Source organism: Camelina sativa, chromosome 16 (genome assembly GCF_000633955.1).
Source record: "Camelina sativa cultivar DH55 chromosome 16, Cs, whole genome shotgun sequence".
Classification (NCBI taxonomy): domain Eukaryota; kingdom Viridiplantae; phylum Streptophyta; class Magnoliopsida; order Brassicales; family Brassicaceae; genus Camelina; species Camelina sativa.
The window spans coordinates 22,591,181-22,607,461 of NC_025700.1; the positions used below are offsets into that span (position 1 = coordinate 22,591,181).

At 32.2% G+C, this 16,281-nt stretch overlaps 1 protein-coding gene across 1 annotated transcript in view; it reads left to right on the plus strand.

The window, feature by feature from the left end:
* LOC109129545 overlaps window positions 1-218 on the plus strand; it is a gene marked incomplete at its 3' end in the record, with an annotated part of 1,283 nt that extends 1,065 nt beyond the window's left edge. Inside the window, exon 2 of the mRNA XM_019237828.1 lies at window positions 90-218. Within this exon, the coding sequence (XP_019093373.1) occupies window positions 90-218 (129 nt within the window). The remainder of the gene's footprint in view (window positions 1-89) is intronic.

A 16,281-nucleotide genomic window follows, 5' to 3' on the forward strand; every position in this document is an offset into this window, starting at 1 on the left:
AAAAAAAAAAAAAAAAAAAAAAATTATAAAGTATTTTAATGTATACTATAAATGAGGTCGAGAAGTCAAATTAATCGACGGCTAGAAAGAGCGATCTTGGCGTGGCGTGTGGGAAGCGGGCACTGTTGATGGAGACATCAACTAAGCAAAATAGCATTCTCAAGCAAGAGACGTCGTCGCTCACAGACAAATCCTCACCGGAGCGAGAGCGACTCTTCTTTCATCTTTCTTTCTTTTTTTAGTACTTTCTTTATTTTTTTTATTTTTTCGAAAACTTTAGTTGCTAAAAAATACTTATTAATTTGCTATATATGGGTGAGCTTTGTTTGCAAAAGTTATACAGTCGAAAAAGTGTGATATAATTAAAGATAATCATGTGTTATAAGTATATACTTAATTTCTTTACGAGTTTGTTAACACATTTCTTTTACAAATAAACCTCTAACGTATAGTTATTTAGTGTATTTATTGTTAAAACAAAATGTGATGAGTTTACCATTTTATATCTCTTAAATATTTATTAACAGTATGATTTTCTTTTTAAGTCGTTAATTACTTCAAAGAACTAATTATATTTAACTTTAAAGTCCCTAACCCAAATTATGTTTATCACATCTTATATTTTTATCTAATTTATTATTAAGATTTTAATTGTATTGTTCTTTAAACCAACAAAAGCAATAGAAGAACATGTAAACATTTTGGTTTCGTATGTGCGTGAGTTACTTAGTCGTCTATGCTTTATTATTTTCTTATGAGAAGTAGTAATTGATGATTTATGCAAAAGAAAAGTTATAAAAAATACCCATTATTTAATCCTAATTTTTTGTTCATACGATACAAATGTAAATAAGCTTTCTGATAATTGTTAAAATAACTACTAAAAGTATTGAATTCTTTAAAAATATGTACATTAGCTAGCTCGAATTTTATTTTCCCTTTCTAATTGGATTAAGTCTACTACATAAAAGTATAAAACTGATAAAAGTAACACCTTGTGTGCATATGTGAAGAAGACACCCCCATATGATAAAGTTTCTCTTTCTTTTTTTTTTCTTTTCAAGCCAGCAATAAATTTTCCTTTTTGGCTAAAAATGGTTTTTTTTTCTAAATAAAAAAATTAAAAGGCCGAATTTTTTGACTTTGAACATCTGCAACCAAAGAAAAAAGAGGTTGGCCCAATTAATTGCTGACTCGAACTATTCCCTCTGGACCACCTGTAAAAACCGACACGTGTCATGTACTTCGAGACACAAGACAAGGAAAACAAAATAAAGCGTTACTTAACCTATCTTTTTGAGCCGATACGAGCCGTATAAGCTGTCTCCTTCAACGTGTCTTATTAGTTGTTGTTACTAATCATATTCTGTTTCTAATTACTAAACTTTGTGATTAATCAATTTTTTTTTGTGTGTTTAATTTAGTTTTGTAACTCTTCGATGAAAAAGTTTACAATAAACTAACCGTGTGGAATAAATTCGTTATTAATGTTATCTGATTATCTATTGCCAAAATGTGTGTGTGTTTTTAAGGGTTTTGGTATATCTTTCAAACTATAAACAATTTTTATAGATGTATTGTTTGAGATTTCTTTCATTTCTTAAACGATTTGGCTATCTTTTTACGGGTTATATGGGGGTTTCATACCTTTTCATATTTCAAAATTCGAAATATTGCGTTTTACAGAAAAATTTCGTGTATTTTCTAAATCCCAAAAACTTAGATTTCATATCTTTCAAATATCCTATATACCCTACATATTTTACAACTAATCATGTTTTGATCAATTATTTTTGAATAATTTAAATTGGATTGTGATCAGATAACTATTCGAAGAAAATTACTATATATTAACTACCACTAAGAAATTTGCAACAACTCCTAATTTCCTAAATTAGAATACTGGAAAAAAATTAAGAACAAAAGCCTTGAAAGAGACCATTTTCATATAGACAAATTAATGTGACTTCGAAGCTGTATATCTTTATCTTTACATAAAATATACAACCATCTTTGAAAATTTGGGACAATGTGCTTTTTAACGTATATATGATATTATTAATTAGTAAATATATTGAAGTGAACACGTCTCACCATCAAATGCCATTGCTATATTTCTTAGTGAGCATTTGATTTTCTACAAGCGGGCCCTCGAAAACACGGATGTATTAAAATATGGGAATTTTGATTTTATAGAATGTTTTTCTTAGATTTTGTCCGACTATACATTTTTTTTAGAAGTTTGGTATATTAGAAATACAGTGCATAGAATTTGTAATCTACAATATTAAGAATCTGTATAGTACATAAAATTCATAATCTAATATCTTCAGAATATATACAATTAGTAGAAGATGTATTCTAAATGTTGAAGAACATTTTTTTTTCAATGTTAAAACACTATATTTTCATCAAAAACACCTTTTGGCAACTTTAAATCTTCATCTTTCTTAATTGTTAATTTGATTTTATGAAATTTAAATTTTAAAATTGATTAAAAGTTAGTTTTATTTTTTAAAAGATAATTTATGCATTATCAATAATTTACCGCATAGATGGACAAATTAAAAAACAAACATCAAAAACAAACATCAAAATTTCCCATATTTAAATCAAAATTCCCAAATATGGGAAAACAAAAAAGCAAATTTTTGCTAATAATTACACTTTTTTTTTTGGTCAAATTACACTTTTTTTTTACCAGCCGCAAATAATTAAATACACTAAACTGGCAAATTTAGAATTTATGTAGTACGTATATATGATCGAAACTTCGAATAAGTGATAATCCAAATTGTAATGATAATTTTTTCAGAAGTTACGTTTAGTTTTATTAAAATTTACTATTATATATTTGGATTTAGTCAAACAAGTGAATTATAAGTATGAATGATAAATATAAAAAAAAAAAAAAAAGGTATGAATGGTATATATCATTTCTACATTTTCAAACCCCTAAATACTAACCGTTCAAAAAAATTTGCATATAATAAAACGTAAAAAAATAACAAGTATGTAATTCTTTAATTTATCTCGTGTGTAACTTTAAAATTATAGTGAAATTAGGAAAAAAAATCACCCATTTACTAAATAGTAACTTTTTGACAATCGTACAATATTTATGAATTAAACCAAGTAATATATTTATGTCTTTAACTGCATGTGCTATATAAATTTTTTTAACCGATGGTATCCTATATATTGTGTTATTAGGCAAACATGTTGTTTGGCCGTTGAAGAATAATTTTATAGAACTAAATGAATAAGTTTTTAGGGTTTTTAGAGATTTTGGTTAAATTAAGAATTGGTCATTGATAAGTCGTGTTGACTGTGTATAAATCTGATTAAATATATTTTGTAAAATTGTTTAATTGATTTTTAATAAGAAAAGAAGTTATTTTTAATATTGGGTGCATCTTCGTTTTTACAGAAAAATTAAATCTTGATGAGTCCTCCTGACTAAACAATTTTATTCACAACTCTCCTCCCGCTTTAATTTCCTAAGATTTCTCGTGGATCGGCTGTAACGTGAACTGATTCGTTTAAGTATGCAAAAATCCATATCCATGCATACCATATTGTTATGTAACATGTCAAATAACTTTGGGTGTTCTTGAATATTTCTCGCTAGATATAGTGGTTACGTATTAATAAAACACGTGATCTTTATTAACATACGTAAACCTAACAAGTGTATGGTATTATATATGTATTAATGACATATAGACATGATGTGCTAGATTCAAATTTTTATTTTTTTGTCTTCGATTCAAATTTCTTATTGTTTCTCAACAGGCCCAGCTCAAAATTTCTGCAGATCCAGTGCTATTTTATAAAAAAATCTAAATATATATGCTATTAAAAAAATAAAAATTAACATATAAAATAAAAATTGGATTCTTGAACTCTGTGCAATTACACCCTCAGGCATCAGCACACAGGAACGGATGCACATACGAAAAAGGTGGGGCACATGCCCGATGCTGATTTGAAAAAATAATAATAATCAAGTGTAATGTATACTTATTTGTTAGATCAATTAGTTATTTGTGCAGAATATAGATATACAATGATAATTTTTATTTTTTTTTAGCTCAACAACAACTTTCATTAACCAACAAGTTACAACCAAATCATAACACATTAATTTTCGCCTTTAAAGACTTGGACCAAATGCAATGGTTGATCACGTACAACACTGGATTACTAGGCGGATCCAACGCAACCTAATCGAGAACCATTGCATTTTTTAACCACAACGAGATAGACAACAAACCACAACTCGGAGTGAAGTCATCTCTTAAACCACCTAAATTAACCTAATGACACGAAAACAAATACTAACACAGAGAAGACCAAAAACTAAACTGAGAAAAAATCAAATCCCAGCTATGAGAACCTCATGATCGATATGAAGAACTTGTCCCAATAGCTTCAACACCCAAAGGCGCATCATCAGAAGAGCTTGGTCTCTCAGGCTTTCATTGTTCTGGTCTTGAACCTAAAAACGGACAATAAATCCGACTGACCCGACCAAGAGTCATGTAGCTAAATCGGCAAAATAGATGCTTCTCCGAACTAACCATTTAATAACCAGAATGCTAATTTTCTAAAAATTAAAATTGGAGCACAAGATAGCAAATCATCACCTCACAGTGCAAGATCGAAGAGCTATATCACTTCCGCCATGTTTCAAGGCACACACCTTGGCCGGACTGAAAACTAAATGACGCCGCTCCTTACTTCTTGACACTGTCGTGGCTGGAATGAGAGGTAAGATCTGAAGAACCCAAACCCGACCGTTAAAGCTCGTCAAAGAGTAGCTTCATCCCTCATTGCTCACCGAAGCCAACAAACTACCGGAGACAAAACAGCAAGCAAAGCCGCCAACCCAGATCCGCCAGATCTGACCATAGAATCTGACGCTATCTGCCAACGTCGCACCAGAGCCTTCACCGGACGGAACTTCACTTCACGCGCCAAGATAACACCGGAACCACCACCGTCGAGAGGCACCTAACCAACGCGAAAGGAAGACAAGGAGCGGGAGTAGACAGCAAACGAGACTACAAAGAAGAAAAAAAACTAATGGACGGAGCCCTCTTCAGCGCCGAAAGGACAACCGAAGAGGCAGATCTAACGAACCGGCGGCAACCCTCTCTTTTTTTTCTCTCTCGCGTCGGTTTGCTTTTTCTAATTTTGATATACAATGATAAATTAGAGTCTTCCTTCTCCCATTTTCGTTTGGTTGACATATCTTCACATTATTACTTTTATTTTGATTTGCTCTATCTCTATTATATAATTTATTTTCTAATGTTTACATGTAAGTTTCTTTTGAGCAAATTTAATTAAAATCATTTTTTAGGTAACATATTTTTGGTCAAAGTTATATAATAATTTACAATCTATATATACTTTCTGTGATATATATGTAATTAGTATATATATATAAATATAAAAATCAATGGAAGTAATTTTTTATTATAAAATTCACGTAATTTTTAGTAACTTTACACAAATTATTTTTAAACGATGCCTACATAAACGATGCCTCATGCTAATATTTTTTCTTAGATCCACCACTACCGACACATGTGCTAAGCGGGGTCTGTTTCTCAATAACAAGAGTAATTTTTGATAAACACCTAACTTTTTCTTTGTTAATTAGATTGTTTTTATTTTCTTAATTAAATATATTATATTTTTTGCTATATGTATACAATACATTTTTTTGTATTTCAATATGATTTTTTTCTTGAAAAGAAATGGTACTGTTTACGTATATGATATTAGTTTAAAAGACAAGCGAGAATAAAAGATAAAATAGTACGATTAAATAATTAGCTTAGGCCTCAATAGTCTTCCTACTAAAATAATAGTAGAAAACTACGTAATATAAAAGGGTTGCAAAAGGTCTTGTACTAGCTAATTTAACTATGTATTTTCTTGCACTGGTTTCATTTTCCATTAAATTAGTTAAGTTTAGCTATACATCAAATTAGCCTCTTTGGTACAACTGTAAATTAGAAGGGAATTCTTATATCCTTAACTGTAAGCAAAATACTTCCATGAATTGCAAGGTACGTCCAAGTCGATTCCTTAAAAAATTATCAACAATTTTTGGATCCTGTTGCGTTTAAAAAGAAAAGGAATTATAAGAGATCTTACATGTAAGTGATATTGTTAATCTGGAGCAGAAGAATCACTATATCACATTTTATTTACTTGTGATTATGCTCAGCCCGATATGATGAAGAAGCAAAAAGCTAATATATGAGAGAAATGCACTGCAATGCAATATGTGATGAACTTAATTGGTCAATATGATATTTAACTTTACATTGTAACAAATTATAATCAATAAATATTCAAATTACATAGTATACAAGTTAACAGTTTTGTCCCAAAAAAAAAAAAACAAGTTAACTGTCAGTTAATACCTATGTTGGGCTCTATGTATATAGATTAAAAATGGGAAATTGCATTGTATGACTAACAAAAAAATTATAATTAAAGAACTAACTACTCTAACCATTAAAACCTAATATATCTTCTCTAAACTACAATATATACTATTTTGTCCTTCCACAACTTTTCCACATTTATTTCAATATCACCACCACCACCTTTACCTCCTTGCTACCACCACCACTTCCATCTCTTTATCACCATCACTACTTGGATTCGCAATATACAATCTTCTAGAGTTTAGTTTTCCTCTAGCTACTACCACCGTCGACACCGGCGTCATTTCCGGCAATCTCCAGACCACCGGTGGAAAATCGCCGGACCACTGCCGGAAAACTGCCAGTCCACCGCCGACGAATCACCGGACCACCGCCGGCGAATCACCGGACCATTGTTGAACTACCGCCGGCGAACCGTCGGATCACCACCGGAAAATTGCCGGACCACCACTGAAAATAATTTACCATACCCTTGATCCAACTTCTCTAATTATTTTAAATATGTGGCTATATTTTTCATTAGTTTTTTTTAGGTTATTCACCTGATTCACCCATTAAAAATTAGTATGGGCTTGGCACCAAAAAAAAAATTAGTACGGGCTTTTCTAATTAATACTGTTATGCTTGTTTCCAGAAATTTGTTACCATGGTAATGAAATAAAACCATGCAAAAGGCATGAATCACGTCGAAATGCAATTCACTTTATTGTTTTTTTTAGGTATTAATTACAATTAAAAAGCTTTACCTAAAAAATGATCATTATAGCTTTTAGTTAAATAATGAAATCTAAGATATATGCTTAAAACATTTAAATATGAAAAAGCGATCATAGAGATCCTACGATTCTCAGTGTTATTTGCCTAGAGAAAGTGAAACACATAACGCAAGTGTTCGCCACCTAAAACATTAAAGTGAATAAAAAATAACTTTACACTAGAAAATCAGCAAAAAAACAAAGTTAAACTTATAAAAGCAGATATGGAAAACCATGACAGAATATATAAATTATTCGGTTACATTAATTCTAACCGGTTTAAGGTTTTCAGATTATTAAAGTTTTAGAATTCAGTCTAAAATTTCTATTTCAATTNGATCATAGAGATCCTACGATTCTCAGTGTTATTTGCCTAGAGAAAGTGAAACACATAACGCAAGTGTTCGCCACCTAAAACATTAAAGTGAATAAAAAAATAAATTTACACTAGAAAATCAGCAAAAAGAAAGTTTAAACTTATAAAAGCAGATATGGAAAACCATGACAGAATATATAAATTATTCGGTTACATTAATTAAAACCGGCTTAGGGTTTTCAGGCTATTAAAGTTTTAGAATTCAGTCTAAAATTTCTATTTCAGTTTAGTAACAAAAGAATTTTGTAGACCCCTACTTTATGGTTTTTTATTTTGCTTTCTATATTCATATCCTATTTTTTCCATAGCTAATATATATGCATTTTAAAATGTTAATTAGGCAAAAAAATATTATAAAGATGTTTTTTGTGTATCTTTTTTTTCTAAAATCTAAAGTTATATGTAAACTTGATCCAACTTGGTCATTGACGCACCACGCCACCTAAGAGGAGTATTTTCATTATTCGTTTCAGTGCATGGGACAGTTTAGAAATATATCACTAGTATAAAAATTATACAAAGAGTTACATGAGACATATATTTTTTTTTTAAAAGAGAGAAAGACAATGCGACATACCCAAATGGTGCGACGAGCATAATTTTTTTCAAATAGAAGGTAAAGTTTAATATTTAAGTAACTAGTTATATATTTGTATTATAATTATTATTGACTACATGTTTTCCTTATATCATCGGTAATCATAACTTATTATACCCGTAACTCATTAATTTCTCTCTTGCATAAACTATTATACTTCATTTTCGTGCATTTATATATATATATATATATATATATATATTAATATACGTACAAAGTATAAGGTGTACGTCAAACAGTATCTTAATAATCTTTTTCTATTCCTAAGTAATGAGGTGTCGAGTGATGAATGGATGAATAAAGTGGTGACATGGACGGCTGTGAATAGTTATATCAGTTGAGCTGTCGATGATCCGAGCGATACAATGTAGACCGTACACGTGCCTATCATCCTCCTCCTCGACCTCTATAGCCTTTCCCTGCGACTGCGAGGTCTTTTATTTTATTAGTTTTCAATAATTTTTTAAAAAATGTATAGACAAAAGTGAAAGTGACAAATGGCTACTATGGAAAACGACATCTCTTGATGCGTTTTAGGTCCCACGTCACATGGGTATGTGGGCCCCTTTTAGTTTTCGTATAAAGAAAGTAGCTACAGTGTGGGCCCTTCTTTTTTAGCAATTTGTCAGTAGATTATAAAAAGGAAATTTTATACTCCTTTTGTTATCATAAAAACTTATATATATAATTATATATACATATAAAATTTGGAATCATATCTCTCTCACTTTTTTTTTTTTAAAAAAGGTTAAACAGTATAGTATATATAGTAAACTACTAATAAACCCACTTTAATTTGAATTCTAAGCCAAAAAAATGTACAGTGACTTTTGTAATGTAATAAAGTATAGTTTTTTTTAGTAACATCATGAATTTATCATATACAGCATATTTAATAATTGATAACATGCGTGGTTTTTGTCTTAATTTTAAAGATATTATTAAAAATAATTATACTATAGTATCAAGAAGATTATATAACATGTATAAAAATCCAAAACACATTAATTTTGTGTCACACCATTCATTTACTTAGAAGCGCTTGAATCGGGGCAGTGTACTATTCACCACACGAATGAAGTCAACTCCTCCAACTAATTACTTTTTATCATAATTTGATTAAATTATTTTTACTTTTATTTTTTCCTAAATGTATGAACTAATTATATATATATATATATATATATATATATATATATCTTCTTCATTTATTTGTTTACTGTATTCATTTTTAAAAAGACAGTTTTACTGTATTTTGGGGATTTATTAAAAGTTAAAACTCGAGGTTGGTGATTAATATATCCACATGTATCTAAAACATTTTTTTTTTCAACCTTACATTTAAATAAATTAAAAAGTGACTTCAAGATTAGTTGTCCAATTTCTAGGAAGAGAATTCACAAAAGAAGATTCAGAAGCTAAAGATCTAAAAGAACGAGCAAGACAGTCTGCTCGGGCGTTTGACGTTTGCGGAATCTGTGTCAGAGTGAAGGAGGAGTAAGATGATCTGAGGGAATGGAAGTCTTCCAATAAGTGCGAAATTGCTGGCCAGTCGTCCGGATCCTGCACCATTGCCACCAGTTCAGCGCTGTCTGACTCGAAATTCTGACAATTAATCCCCATCGCCCGAAGAGACTCCATCGCCCATACCAAAGCATTAAGCTCCGAGTGAAGGGAAGAGGAACTACGACGAAGACTGCGAGCTCCCAAAAGAAACGTCTTATCCTCATAAGTCCCATACCACCAACCCAAGCCCTCTAAAGGGTCGGATCCTTTCTATGACCCATTAACCTAACACCGAACAGAAACAACCCTTTCCTCCGGAACTGGCTGAGGAGTCAATAAGTTCCCCGAGAAGGACTTAGCCTCCTCCCACAAAAGTTTATCGGTTGACGCCTGATTTATAATATCAATTGGGTCAGCCTCAACTCCTTGAAAAACTTTTTTATTCCTATCCTTCCAAATTATCCACAAAATCCAGGGCAGCAAAAATCCAATACCCGAACCCCCAGAGCTCGACAAGGCCTTGGAGTATAAGAAATCCAACTTTGAATACACTGATCCGTAGGGAAACCCTGTCGAAGAAAGATGCATCGGCGTTAGCTCCCAAACCAAACGGGAACGTTCACACACGAAAAGAGCGTGATTAATAGACTCCACCGCAGAACCACACCATTGACACGTAACATCACACTATACACCCCTATGAGCGATCCGTTCCTTTATAGGGAGACAACCAGAAGCCACCTGCCATAAGAAATGTTGAACTTTTGAGGGGACCTCAAGTTTCCAAGCTTGTGCTCGTAAAACAGTGCACGGTGGCCCAAATTCGGCTTCCTTTTGAAATTCTCGTGCTAACCTATAGCCAGTCCTCACGGAATACTTATCGGACTTAGTATAATGCCAAATCAGTCTATCCGAACGAAAAGACTTACTAACCGCCAAACTCTGTATAAGCGGGATATCCACTGGATCCATATACTCCTCTAGAATGGGCAAGTGCCAATCCATCGTAAGGGGATTAATTAAATGATTGACCTTCAAATTAGGATGTAGAACTCTCCCCCTACCATTCGCTGGTCTTGGCTGGTGATCGGGTATCCAAGGATCCCTCCATACCGAAATGTCACAACCCGAGCCTACTATCCACCGTGCCCCTCGTTCCACTAGTCCCTTAACGGAGAAAATACTCCTCCACGCAAAAGATGGAGAATATGGTTTAGTTGCCCGTAAAGGATGTTTTCTCCGGAAATATCTACCACGCATCACTCTAGCCATTAAAGAGTTCGGGTAATGAATCAACCTCCAATATTGCTTAGCCAACATTGCATCATTAAATTCTTCCAAAGCGCGGAAACCCAAACCCCCATCACATTTGTCCTCACACAGTTTATCCCAAGCTACCCAATGCAGGCCTCCAGCCTTATCATTAGACTTCCACCAGAAGTTTGATATGGCACCCGTAAGTTTGGTTGTCAACGCCTGTGGCAATTTAAAACACGACATAACATGAGTTGGAAGAGCTAACGCCACCGACTTGATCATTATTTCTTTACCTCCTTTCGATAAGGTTTTCGCCGACCAACCATTAACTCTCCCATCCAGACGATCATTAACATAACTGAAAACGTTAGTCCTGGAACCCTGAAGGTTTTCAGGTATTTCCAAATAAGAACCCATACCTCCCTCACTGGAAATTCCAATTACCGTTTTAATCCGAGATCTTACATCCGGCGGAACTTTCTTCCCAAACATGATAAAAGATTTCCCTAAATTAACCTCTTGTCCCGATGCCTTTCCGTAATTACCTATAATATCCATTACCACTTTACACTCAGACTCCTCTGCCTTACAAAAGAATAGACTATCATCAGCAAACAATAAATTCGAGATCGACGGACAATCTCGAGCAATCGATATTCCGGTAATTTTCTTTTCACGTTCAGCCTTTTTGATATTCGCTATTAGGACCTCTGTGCAGAGGATAAACAAATAGGGAGAAAGAGGATCACCCTGACGTAATCCCCTCTTCGGTAAAATGGATCCCCGAGGTTGACCATTTAAAAGTACTTGATAAGATACCGAAGAAACACACCACATAATCCAAGTAATCCACCGTCTATCAATCCTAATTTAATCATAACCGCTTCTAGAAAATCCCATTTTACACGGTCGTACGCTTTGCTCATATCCGTTTTGAATGCCAGAAAATCTGATTTACATCGTTGGTTAGTATTTAACCCATGGAACATTTCTTGGGCAACTAAGATATTATCTGTAATCAGTCGCCCTGCAACAAAGGCCGATTGCGTCTCTGAAACCAGTGACGGTAAAAACTGCTTAAGCCTAAAGCATAACACTTTTGAAATAATCTTATAACTCACATTACATAGACTAATCGGCTGAAATTCTGTCATACGTTGCGGCCTATCCACCTTAGGGATGAGACAAATATTAGTCTCATTAAGGCGAGGGTCAAAACCGCCCGTTCGGAAAAATTCTTTAACCAAAGTCACCAGATCCCCTTTAAAAGAAGACCAGAATCATTGGAAAAACAAGGCCGTCATACCGTCAGGACCTGGAGACTTCTCTGGGTGCATAGCAAATAATGCCTTCCGAACCTCCGACTCCGTAATATCCCTAGTTAAACTTTGGTTCATACTATCCGTAATGATAGGGGAAATCTCCTGAAGTATATCCGAAATACCACTTACATCTGATCTTTCAAAGAGCTCCTCAAAATATTTTGAGGCAATCCTCTCCATTCGCAAGGGCGTATCGTCCCATACATTGTTCAGACCAAATAGCCCAACAATCTTATTCCGTACCCGCCTCTGCTTAGTCGATGCATGAAAATATTTTGTATTTTTGTCACCCACACGTAGCCAAAATTTCCTACTCTTCTGTTGCCAATACATTTCCTCATCCCTATAAGCCTCTTTTAGTTTTTGCTCAATGTCCCTAATTTCTTCCTGAGAAAATGAGTCATCCATCTTAAGCTCGTATAACGCTATTTTAAGGGAAGAAATAAGAGAAGGACCAGACGTCACATTATTCTTCCGCCACCACGAAATCAATTTCGACAATTCCTGATCTTATGACGAAAGCCGGTATCCAAAAATTATTCGTGCGTGCCCACCCTGCCTCTACCGCTCCTAGTAAACCATCCTTCCCCAACCATCGTTTATCAAAACAAAACTGCCTATTCCGTCTTGTAACTGTTCTAAGACAAGTTGCCAAAATGGGACAATGGTCAGAACCAATCATCTCCAAATAGTCTACCTTGGAATTGGGAAAGAAATCATGTCAATCCTCATTCCCTAATGCGCGATCTAAACGACACCGAACCACCTGATTATTACAGCGATTTCCTCGCCATGACAATTGTTCCCCATAACACGGGAATTCCAGCATACCACAATGATTAATCATTGAATTAAAAGATACAAAAGAAGACACTAGGCGTATAACGCCACCCCGTTTCTCATGATTACCAATTAATTCATTAAAGTCACCAATCATAAACCAATGATCAATTCGAAAAGAACCAATATTCATTAACTTCTCCGACACCTTTACGCGATTTTGCGTGACAGGATCCCCATAGACAAAAGTCAAAAATACTAAATGTTGACCAAAATACGCTTGTGCATCAATTATACGGTCACTCTCATATAAAATAAATAATTTTATTTCATCCTTGAAAAATAAAGCTAGCCCACCCCTAGAACCAAGGGGGTCAACTAAATACAAGTTATTATAACCAAACTTTTTCTGATATTTTTGTAAATAAGAAAAACATTTTTTAGTTTCTGATAAAAATAAAATATTTGGCTTATGCTGTTTCCACAAATCTTCCAAATATCCTTCTGTCAGCCACCCCAACGCCCAGACAGAAGGACAAACGATACACTACACTACAACGTATCTAAAACATTTTAAAAAGATTGACAAACGATACACTACGGTCGGTAAGGTCCCTCACCTTATAAGAGGAAAAAATTTGTTAATATCGCCATTTATAAGATTTTGCCATTATATTGTAATTACTTTTTTTGTTGTTTAGAACTCGAATAAGTTTGGTTATGACACTGTCTGTGATAAACATTACAACAAAAACTATTATGATACAAATGCCAATCCTTGTAATTGCTCTTAAAAGTATGTACTAAAAAAAATATTGTAGAAGATAAGAGTGAAATAATAGTATAATATACTCGAGAGAATAGTGATAGAGAGATATATACTGTGTATTGTTAAGATCTGATTGCCTCAATTTCAGATGATGCTTGCTTATTCATGACATGAGTAAACTTCTGAAGGTGTCAGAAGGGTTTCATCATCTTTATTTCTGTAAAAAATGTTTCTTCGATAGATTCACTAAATAAAAATGATGCTTCATGCTTCCACTTCACGTACGCGCACAATCACGACTGACGACCTCTTTTTCGCCTCACATCCAAAATTCCATTTACTATATTTTATTCTTTGATTTTATCCATGGAAAAAAGTAATTTTTTTCAAAACAACAATCACTTTTCTTTTTTTCAATTTTTGGAGTTTTTTAATTATTATTTACTTTTACCAAAAATATTTTTATCAATACTTCTGAGTTTCTTACACATTTTGGGAGTTTCTTCTACCTAACGGTAATTATTTTTACTTCAATTTACAAATTTTGATTTTTGTTTATATAAACTTTTGGACAGGTTTCTTTGATGTAGAGATTAATTTTCTCCAACATATCGTTTTTAATTGTTTTGCGAGCGGAAAAAGTGAAAAAAAATCATAGTTTCTGAATGATTAATTTTAATGATATTCATAACAATATAATATAGATATAACTTTAAGTTAAAAGTAAATTATTATTTTATTTTAATTTTGTTAGAAAAAGGTGAACTATATAAATTGTGCTTTTACCAACAAAAATAATATATATATATATCTATACATATTGTTTTTTCTTACTTGATTCGTTTTTTTAATCCTATATATATATATATATTATATATATAAATATAATAAAATCCTAAGATTTGATATTCAATAAAATCTTATGTTATGCAAAAACATGTGAAAATTACTATGGATTAACTATAGCTAGTAGCATATGTACGGGTAATTGGACTATGTCATTGCAATGGAATGAAAAAACTTCTTTGATTTGTGTTTGACATTAATAATAGTGAAATGACTGAACATATACATATTTCAATTTGGCAAAATTTGATATGAATGGTAAAGCCATATATCAAGTCATTATGGTTATTTGACCTTCCCGTCATAAATCATGGTTTCAGTTTATGTGATTCATATAAGGAATACATAGTTGTTGTCCTTCATTATTTATTTTATGACTTGGTTCATATTTGTCTAAAAATGGAAAAATTACTTTAGATGCTTTCTATAAACGAAGAGAAAAATAGAAGAGAGATGTCGTGGTCGTGGGATTAGGAAGGAAAAGATGTATTTGATGTCCAATCACGTGTTCCCTTTCTCTTATTCCTCCTTTTGTCCTATTACTTTACTTTTTTATCCTCCAATATTTTCTAAAACCCCTAAATTCAACCCCTACTTTAACAAATTTAACTTTTTGGCCGCAAAATATATAGGCTATATCATGATCTGTACCGTTGCATATATTCAGTCTATTCGGACCAGTGCTTGCCATAGACAATGTACATCACTTGTATTATGAAACATGCATATGAATATCGTTACAAGTTAGGATTAGGCACAAACACTTGATATACGTTCTATATGTGTTGTATCTTAATAATCCAAATCCTTGTAAAGTTTGGACCCATTATAGTAATCTTTATTTTCATCCCATGCTTAAATTACATTATATATATATATATATATATCCTGTATTACGTATATAGATTCGACCTTGAATTACGTACATTTTCTTGGTTAAATTTTATGGAACGTGTAAAATATCCATATCACATGGTCTTTAAAATATGTTTAGTGAAATACCTAACTCAAAATATCATAATGCTGAATTATATTATAAAAATATCTAAGAAGTCAATTTAGAAATAGTTAGATACCTAAATATCTGATTCTGAATAAATATCTCAATCTACCTTAGATAAAAAAAGAAGAAGATTGGAATCAGAGAGCAAACTATTTTTTTGAATTACCTTAGGGGAGGTATTGGTTTAGGATTTAGAAAGAATTTTAATGACTTTATGTTCTTGCTGATTGTTAGAATCATAAAAAATTGAAAGTTAAAAATGAAGGATTCTAAGAGATTGTTTATGAAGTTTTTTAAAATCTTGATGATTTGTTTTTTCTAATCTTGTAAAATCTTTCTATTTGATGAAACAGTTTTCATGACTTTTGTTATGAAAGAAATGATATAAAATCCTAAACCAATAACATAAAATTTGAATTCATTAACAATCCAAGATTCTTTTATTTTACTTGAATAACATAAAACTTTTAATGACTTTATAAAACTCTTAATCCAATAACACTAGATTTATCAAGATTTTAGATAACTTTTTACAAATCCACAACCAATAACACCAAATTTTTAAAGAGTTTTTAAAAGTCTTGATTGAATAACAACAT